This window comes from Barbatula barbatula, assembly GCF_947034865.1.
Source record: "Barbatula barbatula genome assembly, chromosome: 20".
Lineage (NCBI taxonomy): Eukaryota > Metazoa > Chordata > Actinopteri > Cypriniformes > Nemacheilidae > Barbatula > Barbatula barbatula.
The window spans coordinates 11,313,193-11,328,973 of NC_136783.1; the positions used below are offsets into that span (position 1 = coordinate 11,313,193).

General features: G+C 40.5%; 1 protein-coding gene across 2 annotated transcripts in view; it reads right to left on the reverse strand.

Moving 5' to 3' along the window:
- tafa4b (TAFA chemokine like family member 4b) overlaps positions 1-12,683 on the reverse strand; it is a 37,774-nt gene extending 25,091 nt beyond the window's left edge. The window contains exons 1-3 of one of the 2 annotated variants that reach the window (XM_079483359.1): positions 2,347-2,513; positions 1,146-1,250; positions 899-1,013 (exon numbers count right to left, since the gene is read on the reverse strand). In XM_079483359.1, the coding sequence (XP_079339485.1) occupies positions 899-1,013 (115 nt within the window). In that variant the 5' untranslated portion in view covers positions 1,146-1,250; positions 2,347-2,513. Of the gene's footprint in view, positions 1-898; positions 1,014-1,145; positions 1,251-2,346; positions 2,514-12,356 lie in introns of those variants that run through there. The other variant, XM_079483358.1, reaches the window with a different exon arrangement.
- Positions 12,684-15,781: the final 3,098 nt, after the last annotated feature.

Below are 15,781 nucleotides of genomic sequence, written 5' to 3' on the forward strand. Positions count from 1 at the left end.
AGCGCAGAGCCAAAGGCAATGATGGCATACTACTTTGGTGGCATGTGAAAACTTTGCTGACCTTCACAACACACTGCTGCTGTAATTAGCACCGAACACTGATTAAAAACACCTTGGTGAGAAGCATAACCTCTTCTCCCCGTCAAAATGAGAAGTACCATCATCCGTCAGGCCGGCTCGAGATGCTGGTGGCATTTCTGTGCCAGCAAAAAGGTCACCTTGCATTAGCAACAACTAAACAAAGAGAAGTCGTAATTAAAGAAAGTGTGATAATTAGCCAGAGCGACGCTGACTTTGGGGAGGACTTTGCATAATATGAATGATTCAGCGAAAGAACCCGAGTCTGACCTTTTGGCATGCTAAAATATTTATGTACTGCTGGTCACTTCGTCGCCATGAGGGAAGCTTTCATGAATTATGCAAATCAGAATTAGTTAGCTCGTGGGTGTCAATTAGCGTGGGGAAGTGGACATCATTTTTAGTTTTTGCTCAGTCTTTTTTTTTGATGACGTGCGTGTGTGTGTGTGTGTGTGTGTAGTCATTACTGAATTGACCCTCTATTAAAAACGCCATACCTTGGAAATGTGAACTCTAATAAAAAGAGTGACCTTTGTCCCGCCCGCTTTAATGTTGCCATAGGACGATGGTGCTTTTGTTTTAAATACGATACGGATATGATGCAAACATCTTGCATTTCAGTTTCTGAACAAAACGGCACTTGACAATAGCAGTGTTAAGGTCAAGTTTTGTTAAACTAATCGATAGGCTACTGAATGGCTCATTGACATTACCTGTAGCTCAATCACAGATTAAACGCATTGTTGTTGTCATTCGTGTAATGACAGAATTTATTGGTTATGCATTCATAAACAGATTTTCAAACAGGGCTTTGGCATACCTGTATGTCCCCGCAGGGTCCTTGTACCCGCAGAAACTGGATGGCAAGACCATATTACCAAGGTGACCAAGACTACAAGCTTCAACGGCCACAATGACTGCTCCCAAAGCTTCATCTAGAGAGAGAAAGAGAGCGAGAGTTACAGAGAGAATACTGAAAATGAGTCAAATTCTGTTTCAGCATTTCTTTGACAAATGTTCAGGGTTGTATGGAAACCCTATGGCTTCCACTATCTCCACCATGTTACCTTTCTGTCCCGTATTCTGGCCTTCGAGATCACTCTCTTCCCTGTGAGACGGCCATGTCCCCTCCCTTATCCGCCTCACTTGCTTCTTCAAAAACTGTTCAGAATCTGAAGAGACAGAAGAGGCATGAGGTCAAATGAACCTGGGTGTTTTTTCAGCTATGGGAGTTGACACTACAGGGCAATTACATGCAAATGTCAACCTAACCATGACAAAATAAGAGTTTTAACTATGCTAACAGAACAGATGTTAAAATTTTGTATTTTAAATAGCCATGTGATGTCTCTCTTAAAGCATCATTTTTATTTTTAGTGCATGATTTTCCATAGTCTGGAAAGTGCCATTTACAGGATTGAAATAATACACATGAAACATGACATGAAAAATAAAATAAAGTAACTATTTCATGTTCTATGAAGAGACAACCCTTCTTCATTTGTCAGGGAATTTTTGCTTGATCTTACATTTTAATTCACAAAAATCCTACAGAGTATGTTGTCTCTATAAACTGTGTCCATTTTTGTCAAGTCTATAACGCAGGTTTATTTTCCTTTTTTAAGACGGAAAACTCATGCATAGATTGTTTCCTGATGTTTAGACTATCAGCAATGGTTGAATACATTTTAAACTGGTGTTCAATATATTGGTAAATAAAAACATACTCCGTGTGTTTATAGCCTGTCACATCCATAACGCTGAAATTGCCCTACACACTGTAATATTTGTTGGATTCATGTTTTTTCCTTGTTATTTTCACCATATTGTAAGGAATGAAATGTCAGAGTCAGATAATTTCGGAGTCTTGTGTAATTCCATAACTTGTGCATTAAACATTTTAAGGTGACCTTTATATAACAAAACTAAAAAGATCATCTCCTAGCCCATCAAAGGATCATCTGTAGCTGAGGAAACACAAAAACAGACAAGCACCGCTGAAATGTGAAATTGCATGAAAAACAAAAAGAACTGAGATAAGATAGAAGGTCTGGGGATTGAGAGAAAAAGAAATGAAAGGTTTGCCGTAGAGGTGGACAGAAACAGAGGTGGTGTGTAGAGAAGAAGGGCAGCTTCAGAGAGGAATATACATCCTCAGGGCCCGATGCAACCTGTGTTCTTCAAAAGCACCCGCGCGCACACACGTACGCACACAGGCAGCAGGGCCACAAAGATAGGACTGATACTTGTTTACAGTAGTTCACCTACCCCCGGGCTCCATGCGATCACACACTCAGAGAGACCACCGACCGACATCTCACAAGTTCAATAGCGTCCACGCACAAGTGCGCTCTTTTTCGCCGTTTGCTTCTATTTCACTCTGAACGCGTTTAAACACGCGCTTATACACATACACGCATGCGCATTGAAAACGTGAAAATAAACAGCCGCAGGTTGTCAGATGTGTGCAAAAGCAGAAACAGGTCAAATTCCTGCTTGACTTTTTACCTTGACAAAGAGAAGAGGAATACGAAATGAAAACCAAGAAGCCCAACAGTAGCCCCTGGCATAAAATGACATCATGAAAAATGTAACGTCATTAACATCTGTATTGTCTGCAACCATGGTATAAAGACAATACGTCAAACATACGCGCTGCCCATTTATAGATGTTTATAAATCAGTCATACGGTGAACTCACAGAAACATCTCAAGAAAATGTGTCGGTCGTATTTCACTCCAAAATCCTAGAGAAACATTAAAAGTGGTATGTGAACTTTTAGAAATGAGAATGAGAATATATAGGGTTGTGCTTACTCATAAGACGCTCAAGCATACCTCATATCTTAAATAGCCTATATCGTTTAAAAAATGTATAGGCCTATTTATATTATTTTGATGTTTTTATAGATTATGTATTTATTATATTTTTTTTATACAGCCTAAAATTGATGACAAACTAAATAAATATGTTATAGCAATGGGAAACATAATTAAAATCAATAAAATATTATTTTAGTATCATTATTCTTAAGTACAAATCTGGCAAGTTTCGTTATATTCACTTTAGTGGGAATACTCGGATCTACACAATCACTTCAGACCCACTAAAGTTTAGTGGGTCTGAAGTCATTGTGTAGATCCGAGTGTCATTCTGCCCCCTTGTGGTAATACACTGCTTTTAAGGGAAAATGACTAGAAAAACCAAGGGATCTTAGACCAAGGGTTCTTAGGAAAATTATGTGCTTTGTTATTTTAAATGTCATTAGTATTTTTTCAGTAATTTACTTTTACTAGGCCTGAGTTGGTCAATCTCAGCAGGTAGGTACAAATAATTCATTTTATTTTAAAACACGGCTCATGCACCTGCACATCCGTTATCTTCCGTGCGTGATGATCAGACATACTGAGCCACAGAAAGGCAGCACATTTTCCTCATTCTTTATCCATTGGCAAACTCACGATACCCATTGCTAACAGCTGTTTGTTGGAACACATTCATTAGATCGCTACAGTGCTGTGTGTTTATTGCTTGCTCCTGTTTACACACACACACACACACACACACAACATGCTGTCCACAGTCATGGCACAGTAAATCATCCGATTATCTCTTGTATTTCACATCATTCTTCCTCAGATACACAACATTTCCACTTCTTTAGAGTCATGAACATACACCTGTGTCTGCTCATTGGGTAATTCTTTCTCTGTGTGTGCGTGTTAATGTGTGTGTGTGTGGTATTTATCAGTGTATTAACTGAAGAACTCTTGAACAGAGTAGACCGAGATGTGGAGTGGGACGGTCTGTGCAGGAAAGTCTGTCTGGAAATTGCTTTGATTTGCATTTGGCTTAACCTCAATCACAAACACACAACAATGTGCACACACACACACACACACACACACTTCATTGACATGCAACAGCCAAAGGCCACCTCTGACTAAGATAAGTAAACCGTGCCCTGCATTTGTTTTCATCATCTCATGCTCGGAACTCGCTACAGAATCATTAAATAAAAACACACATGCAGGTGAGGCAACACGTCGCGTGTACATGCTATCGTGGAATACTTGTCCCATTTTCCTGTGGAAAATAACGGGTAGCCTCAACTGTACATTACCTGCTAGCTAGAGTCATTTAAATTGACCAGTGAATTGTGAATTGAATTTCTTAGGAACGGGGAACCAGAATGAAATGGTCTCCAGTATTACATGCCTGGCTGGCTGATGATAATGAAAACACTTCATGATGAATTAGACTTGCATCAAAATCCTAGAAATAACCTAAACTTAAGTGAAAATCTACTGATGGATTAATTACTGGTTATATATACAATTATATATGTCGACCAAATTGAAAGGAATCATCACAGTTGATGTTAAAGTGAAATTATACTGAAATTATGTTGTAACAATAATTTTTAGCTGGAGGGAATATTATGATCAGGTATCATCAACTTGCAGCTGCGTATGCACATAGGCTTGGATCGGAGAAGGTGTCTTAACATGAAACAAATTACACACTTCAACTTCGTGCCACTGTAAGCAGACATCATCAATACTGAACATTACTATTCTCGTTCATATTTAAGATACTAGTCTTTATATTATAATGTTAGTGTCAGTATACAGTATGTCAGGTGTGTGTGTGTCAGGTTAATTGAATCTGCAGCCCATGGTTTTGTCGGCCTCATGCAGCTGTGGACAAAAAAAAAAATTTTCCAGTCCATTTTCTCAGTCACTCATTTTCATTCACTTTCTCGAACACACAAAAGCCATTTGCAAACATTCCTGAGCCTTAATACACCATTTCATGCTCCGGGTCTCAAACAGAGCAGAAAAATGACTCCGTAAAACAACTCTATCTCTCCGACGAGAGGCTTAACCAAAAGTGAGGATAAAATGTGCGGGGGCCAAACGAAGTTCTTAAAAGACACAATATTGTAATGCGGCGGGAGGCCGGGGCCTCCTGTGCATCTATCTGGCTTTTCAATGAAACGTTTCCAGCCTGCTGCATTTACGTCCACAAGCATCTGGGGGCGAGCTCGCCGTAAAGCTCCAACAGCCAATCCGAATGGAAGCAGGGTGTTTCCGCACCGCTGGTCTTGCCGTATCTGTGTGTTTGCAGATGAGTACATCAGCTCTCGCTCAGCCGAAGATAAGCGGGCAATTTCACCACCCGGCACTGTACGGCGACTCATTTCAATATGTATTTATGGTCTTGAGTGCGGTGCGCACGTGATTATTTTAGAGACTATTGGAGCTGTACACGATTTCCTGCCCAAATTTAATCTTCAAGATTGATAAAGAATAGATAGAATAGATAAATACTGGTAAAAATAGATGTTGCTGTATTATGCAAAAAAAGCACAACCACATATCATGTCCTGGCTTTATAAGAAATACGAATTGAACTTGAATGACTGCAGGTCGGTACAAATGGAAAACCCAGTACACTTGGTGACAAATCTATCCATCAAAGGTTTTAAAAAAGATACATTTTTAACAAAACTAACTATAAGAAACTGCATATATAATGTTTTCTACAGGCAGCTCTTACACAGGTCTGAACTTACTAGTGTTTTTATATCTGGCCGAGGGTAACACAATGACAAGGGTCATAACAGAGTTAACGTCACAGAAGAATTGATCTTCGTTGCACTTAAGTTCCATTCACAGCCTGTTGCTCAAACCAGAGTCATGGTCCCCAAGATCTAATGACTGCAGGCTTTTTGTCCATTACCTAACCAACCTACTGAGAAAAACTATCTGTCTTTTATTTCATTGCTTTGTGTGAGTATGTGTGTGTGCTTGTGTTTCACAATGTGAAAATGTACCTGTGTTTCTTCCGTTTAGATTGAACCGTATCACATTTAAACTCCTAGAATAAGGTGAATTCAGTGGTAAGCTGCCTTTCATGAGAGCCAGCACCTCAGCAAATGAGAGAGTGTATTGAGACTGTCCAGGAGCTGTTAACGGTCCAACTAGCTTTGCTCTGACTTCAAACTCTATGAAGTCTACAATGATGACCTAATTTTTGCAGAACAAGACGCCTCATTGGTTAATTTCTTCATGTACAAGCTGTGTCTTTTGTATTCTGTCGTAACCATTTGTAATCTTTCTTAGTTTGTGTTTGCGTATTTGTTTGTGACTGGTTAGGTATACTTAGCGACAAAACTACTGAGAAATGTTCTCAAAATGTAAACATTTCAGAAAATTCACTTTGAGAAGGCCTTTAAAACGGAAAATGAGTGTCTTTATGCACTTTTAAACATGTAATTTTATGTTAAGGTTAGTTTGAGTCTATAATAATTACTGTAATTAGTACAATCCTCTATTGCAAAAGAAATATATTGTTGCTGGGCATCTGAAACCTTTGTACAAGTTTGCTGTTTTTAGGAAACGGTAAAAACACTGTACCTTTGAAATGATCCCCTGGGATCAAACCCATGACCTTGGCTTTCCTATGGCCATGCTCTAACCACTGAGCTACAGGAAAGTGAAGCCACACAATCAATTTAAACAATCAAAAACTATGCTATTTTGAGTTAGTGATAGTGAATTCCCTATGGAGAAAATCACTTGCTGCCCTCCATCTGCACTTTGTTCACTTCATGCAAAACATCCATTATTTCATCCATATATCATATCCATAGTGCTTAACCGTATGTAAACGCAGTAAATGGGATTCAAATCAAAAGCACTTACCCCATGTTGTGTCCCCCCCACTTCTCAAACCAAAGTTACACACTTGGGTGAATTAATCAAAACTCATAACTTCACCACTTTGTTCTGTTGAAGTCAAGTCACACAAGCTAAACTTAAGTAAAATTTGTCAAAATAGAATCAAATTATGACAAAAGCAAAAAAGAAATCATGGATCTATAAAAATAGAGAATAAGCACATCTATGAAACAAGCCGTAAAAGAGAGCCTGCAAGCCTACAGTTCTTATCTAAAATATTTTTTGACAGCCAGTTAAATGGTCACATGGTAAGGGAAATAAATGTCATTAATTGTGCAGCAAATTGTGATTAATTAAAAGCAAATAGCCAATCACCCTTCTGCCTGTAAAGTTTGTACCCTCCCCCACTCTCTCTCTCACTCTCTGATAAATGCATTGCCCTTTTTTGTTGTCCTAGTGTTCTGTGACTTTATGTACGGTTTCAATGTAGATTTGAACAATCAATGAGAGTGCTCCTCCACTGCCAGAGTCAGGGTCTCTCTCCTTGCCCTCTTCCCTGCAAAGATGTGCTGAGCCCGGCCACTGTCCCGATTATCTCACACCCCCCTATCACTAATGACCAGACTCCTGCAGGCTGCTGCGTAATTATAATAATGACCGAACGTGCTGGGCGTGCAAACACAGGGGCTGAAAGAGACTGGGGAAAAGTCAGGCATGGGTAAAGAGAAGAGGAGGAAGGAAAAAAAGAAATTTAGAGCAAGTGTGATCAATTGTTAATTTTACAAAGTCACTGAGATGTGTCAACGGTATCAATAAGTTAATTAATTTGTCTGTGGGGCTGTGGAGTGTGACACCATACTGCCGTGTTCCCTCAGGATCACTGGTTCCTAACCTTTTCCCTTTCACTCACAACACATTCACACACATTGCAAAAAGCAAAAGCACACACATATAAGTTCTTAGTGAAATGATCATTGGTGACAGTGTTTGAATATCAGTGGTCTGGATAGGATATACATACTGTATGCTCATACACGGACATGGACATTCATGGAAAACCCAAAGCTAGTTTTGCAGCTTAACAACCAAAGTGTCCTGAAAAAAACTTAAACCGTTGTGCCTCACAGGATGTATAAATCTCTGCATATTTAGGCGACTTTACAAAGCTAGGTTAATGCCACTCCGTTCATGACACAATGACGCAATGTCCTATAAAAGCTATTCAATGTTCAATTATGCCTGCTCTGAACCGCCTAGTGTCACAGCCAAGGCACCTCTGATTCTGCATTGTGTAATATTAAAAATACAAACTTGTATTTTACTATTTTGTAATTCAAAATACAAACTTTAAAGATAAAAAACATTTGATAAATGAAATCAAAATAATGGACACACCAACAAAACACACCAACAAAATCAAGAACTGGCCAAAAACTTAACTTAAGCGTCGGCAACATCCAAACTCAGAATCCTGTTGTTTTCTGTTTTGTACAGTAAATAGGATGACCATGTACTGTTTGCCACCCATTTAGACCATTACATTTGTCAGATCTAAACTTGACTAAAGATGGATTGTTTTGTAAGAAGGCCCCAGGAGTATATATATATATATATATGAAGAGTTAAGATGAAAAAACCCTCTAAAAGCCACATTCGTCAAAAATTTGATTACAATATTGAGGTGAATGCCCTCTACACATAGTATGGCCTGGTATTGCTAAAAGTAAAGAATATTTAATGAACATGGAACACAAGAAACTATGACACAATGGTTATGTGTCAAAAATGCAAATGAAATTCAAACATTATTGTTGTCATGATAGTGTATATTTTCCAAATTGAGGTTCCCATTTAAAATACATATTCACATTTTCATAATTTCATAATTTCATATTCACATATTGCAGATTTTCTAATTAAAACACCCTCAAACTACCTCAAACTATTACTTGTGCAATACTGCACTTACTATGCGGACATACTGCATCTGCTATGTTTTATTGTCATGTGACATATGCTCTTTGACCTATTATGTATTAACAACAACCTGTATACGGGTGTTGGTAAAAACATAACTTAGTCACTAGAAATTAATTTATCGGTACTTATATTTGAAAAGCAGACATCCGACTTAAAGTTTCCATTATTTTAAATTTATTTACTTATGAAATTGGACCGTTGCTCAGCTCCTGTGGCATCATGGGAAAGAGTAGTGTCCATCCAATGCACACTTACAAATCTCGCCAGAAGCAATAGACCATCCAGCTATTTCTTGTCTCATGTTCATGACTGATTTTAGCCTACTGCATAGTATGGAAGTAGGCTATTTGTGATTGTATAAACTGTATCAACACTGCAAAAACAAACATGTGGCCACACATTGCTAAATTGTAACAGGCTACAGTTATAAAAATGAACTATACAACAAAAAAATTGCTTATCTGACTATTAGTCCTAATAATTTTAGCTGTTTATTGAGCATGGTGTCTTTTGTCAAATTTTACCAAGGTTAACGGGATTTTAAACACTCTACTTCACGTTGTGCCGAATGTGCATGGCCTCGAGTGGTTTATTGCTATAATAAATCAGACTTAATGTCTTAAACTCAACGCTTTACACACTCCACTGCTCAGAGATGCACTACATTGCTGTGAACAAAATTAGAAAAGCAAGCAAATGTGTGTATTTTTTATGCATTTGAGCTTTGGTTAATCACACACAAGACTGTTTATTTATTCAAATATAACAACCCTGACAAAGATCTGTCAGCTGACAGAGAAAGAGTTGCAAAGTCTCTCTTAAACATACACACAAAACATATTACCTGTATCTATTTTACAGACTCCCAATCTCTTGAGCTTTCCAATCTCGCATTAGGTTTGAAAGCTCATACGAGCCAGTGAAAAGACAAAACAGGTTTATTGATAGAGATTGTTGTCAGTTGATTGAGAATCTCCACAACTGCAAAGCAACATTTGGGTTCCATTTGCGCAGACCACAAAAGCACTTAATGCCGCCCACAAAACTGATGCTCATTTAAAAGGCTTATTTTTTCCTTCAGAGCTGTAACCTGAATACTGAAGCCAGTGCTCCACCTTATGCCAGAGCAACCCAATCCACTAAGGGGAGTAAACCTCTGGTTTGGGGTCATAACATTCTGTCTGAATTATAAGTGTCGTTGTCTGTGTGTGTGCTTAACACGCTTGATTCTGGTGTGGTAACGGCTCAAGATATTTTCATCTACATTTTACATCTCTTATTGACACACTCTGATCAGACAGAAGTGCTTGTGTATTCCACATATCCTGTGCTAAAGCCCAAGAGATTTTCTTTTAGCCTGTTATTTAAACCAAATCCCATTGAAATGGATGTCATCGATTGTGAGTGGAATTAACCGATCCAAACCACCACTCATTGCAGAAAAGATGGCTCATATGCTGTTTAATATCATTGGAACAGTAAAAAAAGGTACGGCTAAGTCAAAAGAAAATTAAAAGAGAGTAAGGAAGAGAGGTTATGGTTAAAAAAAAGTTATGTGGCAGTCTCAAGTACCAACAAAAAAGTGATCATTGCTAAAAACGATCTCAATGTATCTCATGTGTTTCTACATACGCTGCTTAAAGAAAATTCAATCAAATGGTCTTGGCAGTATTCCTTTAGCATGTGTGGTATGAACAAACACATGCCTGCATTAACATTTTCTTGCTTGATGTATTTCTCCCTGACGTTTTGAGCTTTCAACTCTATTTCCTTCAAACTTTCTTATTGACTAATGTGCCCTCTCATGCCTCCCTTGTTTTTAAGGTTTCAGGGCCAACTGACATGACTTGCGTGCGTGAGAAGGATAGAGAGAATAGTAGAGAGTCTCCCGAGGGCCGACTCCCTCCGGCATCTCTGTTTTTCACTGTCAGCACTCGCAGCGGCCCGTATTGAGACCTGCGTCCAGTGGAGCATTGAGATTTGTAAGAGGAAGAAGAATGAGCGAACTGGGAGAGAAAACGGCCATCAGGGACAATCTCATTTACAGATGAGAGACTTTCCCATCACTGCCTTCTGCTCCTTGTGAATCTCTCACTCCATCATTAATTTCTCTCGCACTACTTTCGATTTATATCCCTGCCTCCTTGTCTCTTTAATAGCTCCTCCCCACTCTCACACACACACACTTGTTCACACGTAAGCTCTCTCTCTCTCTCTGGTCCTTGTCCGTTCTAAGAGCATCCATCCATCACGGCAGCACAGACTGGATGGCTAATGCCAGCTCAGAGCTCAGAGAGCAGATCTGTCCAGCTGAGCTGCTCACAATCCGTGCCTTATCTATCAGAGATCCTCCCGAGCATCCCCCACACCCCATCCCGCCCTCCTTTTGTGACTCCAAAAGTGTGCTAGGCCTCCCATGAAGAGGAGAAGGATGGGTTAGAAGTTAATGCTAAAACAGAACTGACATCAATAGAGCAGAAACCAATCGACTGCAGGTAGGCAGCCCTGCAGATGGGCTCTTCTAGAATGCACATGCCCTCTGTCACCCTCTCTCTCTCTCTCAAAGGGAAAACTGTGATGCAAGGCCCAATTGTAAGGGATGGCAGCGTGTGGTAGAAAGACAGGATAAAATATAGACGGAAAGTAAGACATATCCATACCCCTTGGTAAGCACAGGTTTCATTGAGTAATCTCCTTGGGCTCAGCTGCGCTGCTTGGATCTTAATGCGAGTGTCGATGACAATTAAGTCGCTTTACATTGTCGCCCAACCTCTGCCTCTCTCCGCTGAACTAATGACACAATTGTCTCTGCGAGGCACCACGAAGGACGCGATACAAAGGGGAAATAATTACTCCCTCTCAATACTATTTGGAGAGAACAAATGGCCAAACGGCTCGTCGGTAGAAGGGATAGAGACGGAGATGAAGAGCTTTTACATGATGTGTGGAGGCTCTCATTACCGCGCCAATTAAAATGCGTCAAGGCACGAGAGAGTGCATTCAAGCGATCAGCACTTGACTAAACGGTTCCTGTCTTTAATATACTGGTATACACCAACTATGGACTTTAAGACTAACGCACATCAAGCTGTTTGCAATGAAATTTGGTTTCCTGCACCTGGTGCATCTGGTTCGGCGGTACGCGCTACGAGTGCACTGCGCTTCAGCCGCGCACTTTTTTACGTGGAGATGTAACGACAGGCATTTAAAGCGCCAGATCAATGGATCGGGCTTGATGATCGTTCAGTCGTTATTAAGTGGCATGGAAACGCCAGCTGATCGCTTATTTAACCCCGTAGAACACCGGTGTACTCGCGCGCTAAACCATTTCATTTACCAACTGCTACAGTTGAGTGAATGGTCAAGACCGAGCAGCACCAACAACATAAGCGCCAGTTGCTTAAAATCAGTTTAATATAGTACAGCCATATTTACACATTTGTCAAAATCATTTTGCAAATTATTTTCACTGTCGCACATTACGCACGACCTCGTATGTAAAGTTTTTATCGTTAGTTTCAATTGCGTTTATACGCCTACCAACCACATCGTTTGCATTTAAAACAAGTCATTGTTTGAGCTCAAAACAGAGAGAAAGATAATCAGTTTACCTGCGTTTATGAAAGCGAGTGCATTCTTCTTCAAAGTGTGACAGAAGTCCAGGCGAATGCATTAAAAGAGATTACTTTCTACTCACTCCAGCGAAGCTCGACTTCAAACTGCAGGTCGAGCTCACCAGCCGCCTGTCCATCACACGGACCCTGAGCGGGCGAGAGCGAAACGGAGACGAAGAGTTCATAAACCGAATTTGCCAATTATTTTGCGCATTTGTCCGCAACCGATCAACGGCAGGATAAATGAGAGGGAAAGAAGGTAAACGAAACGCAGCGTTTGAATTTCACGTAAATCCATATGGAGGTTAGTAGACTAATGACCTTATAATGCTCCAGACATGCTTGTCAGGTTATTAACAGCTGTGTCCCCGCGAGGCGAGGTGCGCGTCACACGCGTCCCGGAACCGCTGGGACTGTGAGTGATGGGGAAGTCTGCGATGATAACCGCGCGTCGCACACTCCTCCAGAGCCGCGATCGATTTGACAAGAGAATTGCGAACTTGCCTTGGCTATTCCGCGCACGTGCGTCGGCTGCACCCCCGCCCCGTGTGCGATTTTTCAAGTAGCCACGCTAACTGATGTCATAGCTTACAAGTGTTGAAGTGAGAGGCTTTACTATAATGACAGCCTCGTCAAAAGCGAGTGAATTTTTTTATATTCGGGCGCCATATTTTTATTAAAGCTCCCATATGCCTGCAACTAAGAACAGTTAAGCTTTAAACTGTCCTCAAACAGGTACATTTTTTGGAGATCGATTTTTGCCCATTTATTTCAGACTCCCTGCGCGGGCGTCTTTGAATTCAATAAAACATTTCTATCATGGGGCAAATTGTGTTATCAATCGCCAATCACTGTCTGTCACGAGCCTGGTGGGTGAAATGTAATCTCTGTTGTGAATTGCTAGGATGTTCCAAACCAGATAGCAGATTTGGGATGTCTGCTACATTGCGTGTAAACGTGTAGTTCAGGGGTTTAACATCTAATGCCCCTGAATGAGGGTAATTTCTCATTGTTACGCGCACGTCTGTGGCTGTGACTTGAGAAATGAAAAGTCTTTGTCACGCCACCTACACACCAAAGACTTTCTAAACTATGATATGCCGGGAGACTCGATCTTGAATGCTGCATAGAAGTGGTCTCCACTATATGAAATTGTATTCTTTTGCTCTTTTAGGTATAAAAAGTAGATGAAAGGTACTCAGTACAAGATGAAATATAACCCCACAGAATCTTTAAGAGTACCGCCATTGCACTCAATATCCCATGCTATTTATTTTCACCATTGAACATCCTCTTTGGCCCGGACATTAACCTAATAAAATATTAACCGCAAACAACCTTGTGACGCTCTCCTAGATCTTCACTTGTTTTCATGGGCAATAATGCTGCCCTATTGCACTTTTCAGACGGAATGTATCGAGTCGTATCACATATTGCGGCGCAGTGCGCAAAATATTTAGACACTGAGCACGAGACGAGTGTGCAAGCGATGGAGTCACCCGTTGACCTGCGAAAGAGGAGCTGGCGGAACCAAACCGGCATAAACTTGCCTGTTGACGCCAGAGCATTACCAATGGCAATCAATGCGGACAACGCAATATAAAATAATATAAGTTTTGCAATTATTATCTGTTTCTTGTCAAACATAAGATATTTGAATGCAGAGCGAGGGAATGATAAATAAAGTTTACACCGCAGTTCACGACAGGGGTTCGTTTCAGCACCACGGACAGCACACCTTACTCACGCGAGCTCATTTATTCTTGAAAGTCACCCTTTAACTTTTTGCCTTGGGACAGGAATGACTAAAGCGCTTCAGATTTATTTGACGGCCTACATGGCACCGTTGACTTCAGTCCCACGATCATCCCGCGTATGCCCTGAAGAGTTGTAATAATGCTGATGGTGTAGAATCGGGGCACAAATGTCTTTTATCAGAAGACCTGTGTCATAGGATCCCCGTTGAGACTCATTCTTTCTGCGTTCTCTCTGAGGAGTGAGCATTATGGAAATGTCTGATCATAACATGAGGAATATTTCTCCCAACACAATCAATATTTCCAGATTTATCCTCTGAAAGAGAGCGTTTTCTTGCATTGTGGGACGCACGTTGAAGCGGGTATGTAAGATGAGCCGTTGGTAATTGATTTATTTTTTTGTTGGTTGGTTGGTTGGTGAGAATTTTTTTGTTCTTCGTGAGATGAATTAGATTAAGCCGCGTTGGTACACGCAGGATAATGAACATTATGCATGAAGACAATGGGTGATGGATGATGGAAAACAAACCTAATCTGCATTTCACAACACGAAGTGGAGAATTGTAGCACTTTGTCGAATGTCGGAAGGAAAATTAATTTCCTGAAATATCGACACTCAGGGAAGACGGATAAAAGAGCCTCCAAAAGACGCGGAAGTTGGGGCCACGAACAAGCAAGTTATAAACATAGTTTTTTTTCCCTCACGAAAATCTATACTGGAAGTGGTTTATTTACACGATGTAAATAACTAGTGAGTAGTGAGATGGGGCTCGAGGAGCGCATTCCTCCAGCACGAGTACTGGCGAGGTAATAATTGCTCACTCCCAACAATTCCACCAGTGACATCCCATTACTTTAAACACGACAAAATAAGGCCACCCGCGCACGAGAAAGAATTCACTGAATAAGACATGAAGGGGAAAGGCTTCCGTTATTAGCTGCGTGAGGTTCATCATTAGAAAGCAGCGAGACGGAGGATAATCCTTCACGAGAGCCGCTATAGCTCGCAGTAATTACAGCGCGCGCGGTGCATGTAATAAACTGTCTGTGTGCTCGAGGCTCTAGCACGCACTCATTTAGCCTTAATCTTACAACGGAGAGACAATTGTTCATCATTTAAGTGTGTACGGGGTGTGGGTCGTGAAAAGAAAAAGAATGACATATCGTGTCTAATGTTGTCCACTTTATGCGTTTGAGTGTTAGACTAACTTTGGCCTAATTGTTACTGGCCAAGTTAAGCAAGTAAACGGCAAAGCATGACACCGACTAACTGTATGTAAGTGGGCGCGTCATCAGTCGTCTGGTGGGTACTCGATTCAGACAATTTATTAAGCGATGCTTAATCATTAGTGGTGTGGTACTGCCATCTAGCGGTCATAAAACACTTGTGACAGAGTGTAGGTGGGGTGATGGCGAGTATATAGAGAGACACCCGAAAAGGACAGTTACTTCATCATTTAGTCACCTTCATGTCACTCCAAACCTGTATGACTGCACCAAACAACTCTGGCTTACATTGATTTCCATTGTAAAGACACAAGTCCACGGAAACTCAAAAGATCTAGTTTTGTTTCACAGAGGAAAGTCATGTACAGGTTTAAAACAACATGAGGTTGAATAAATGTCGCAGAATTTTAATGTAAGGGTCCCTTTAATAAACTAAAC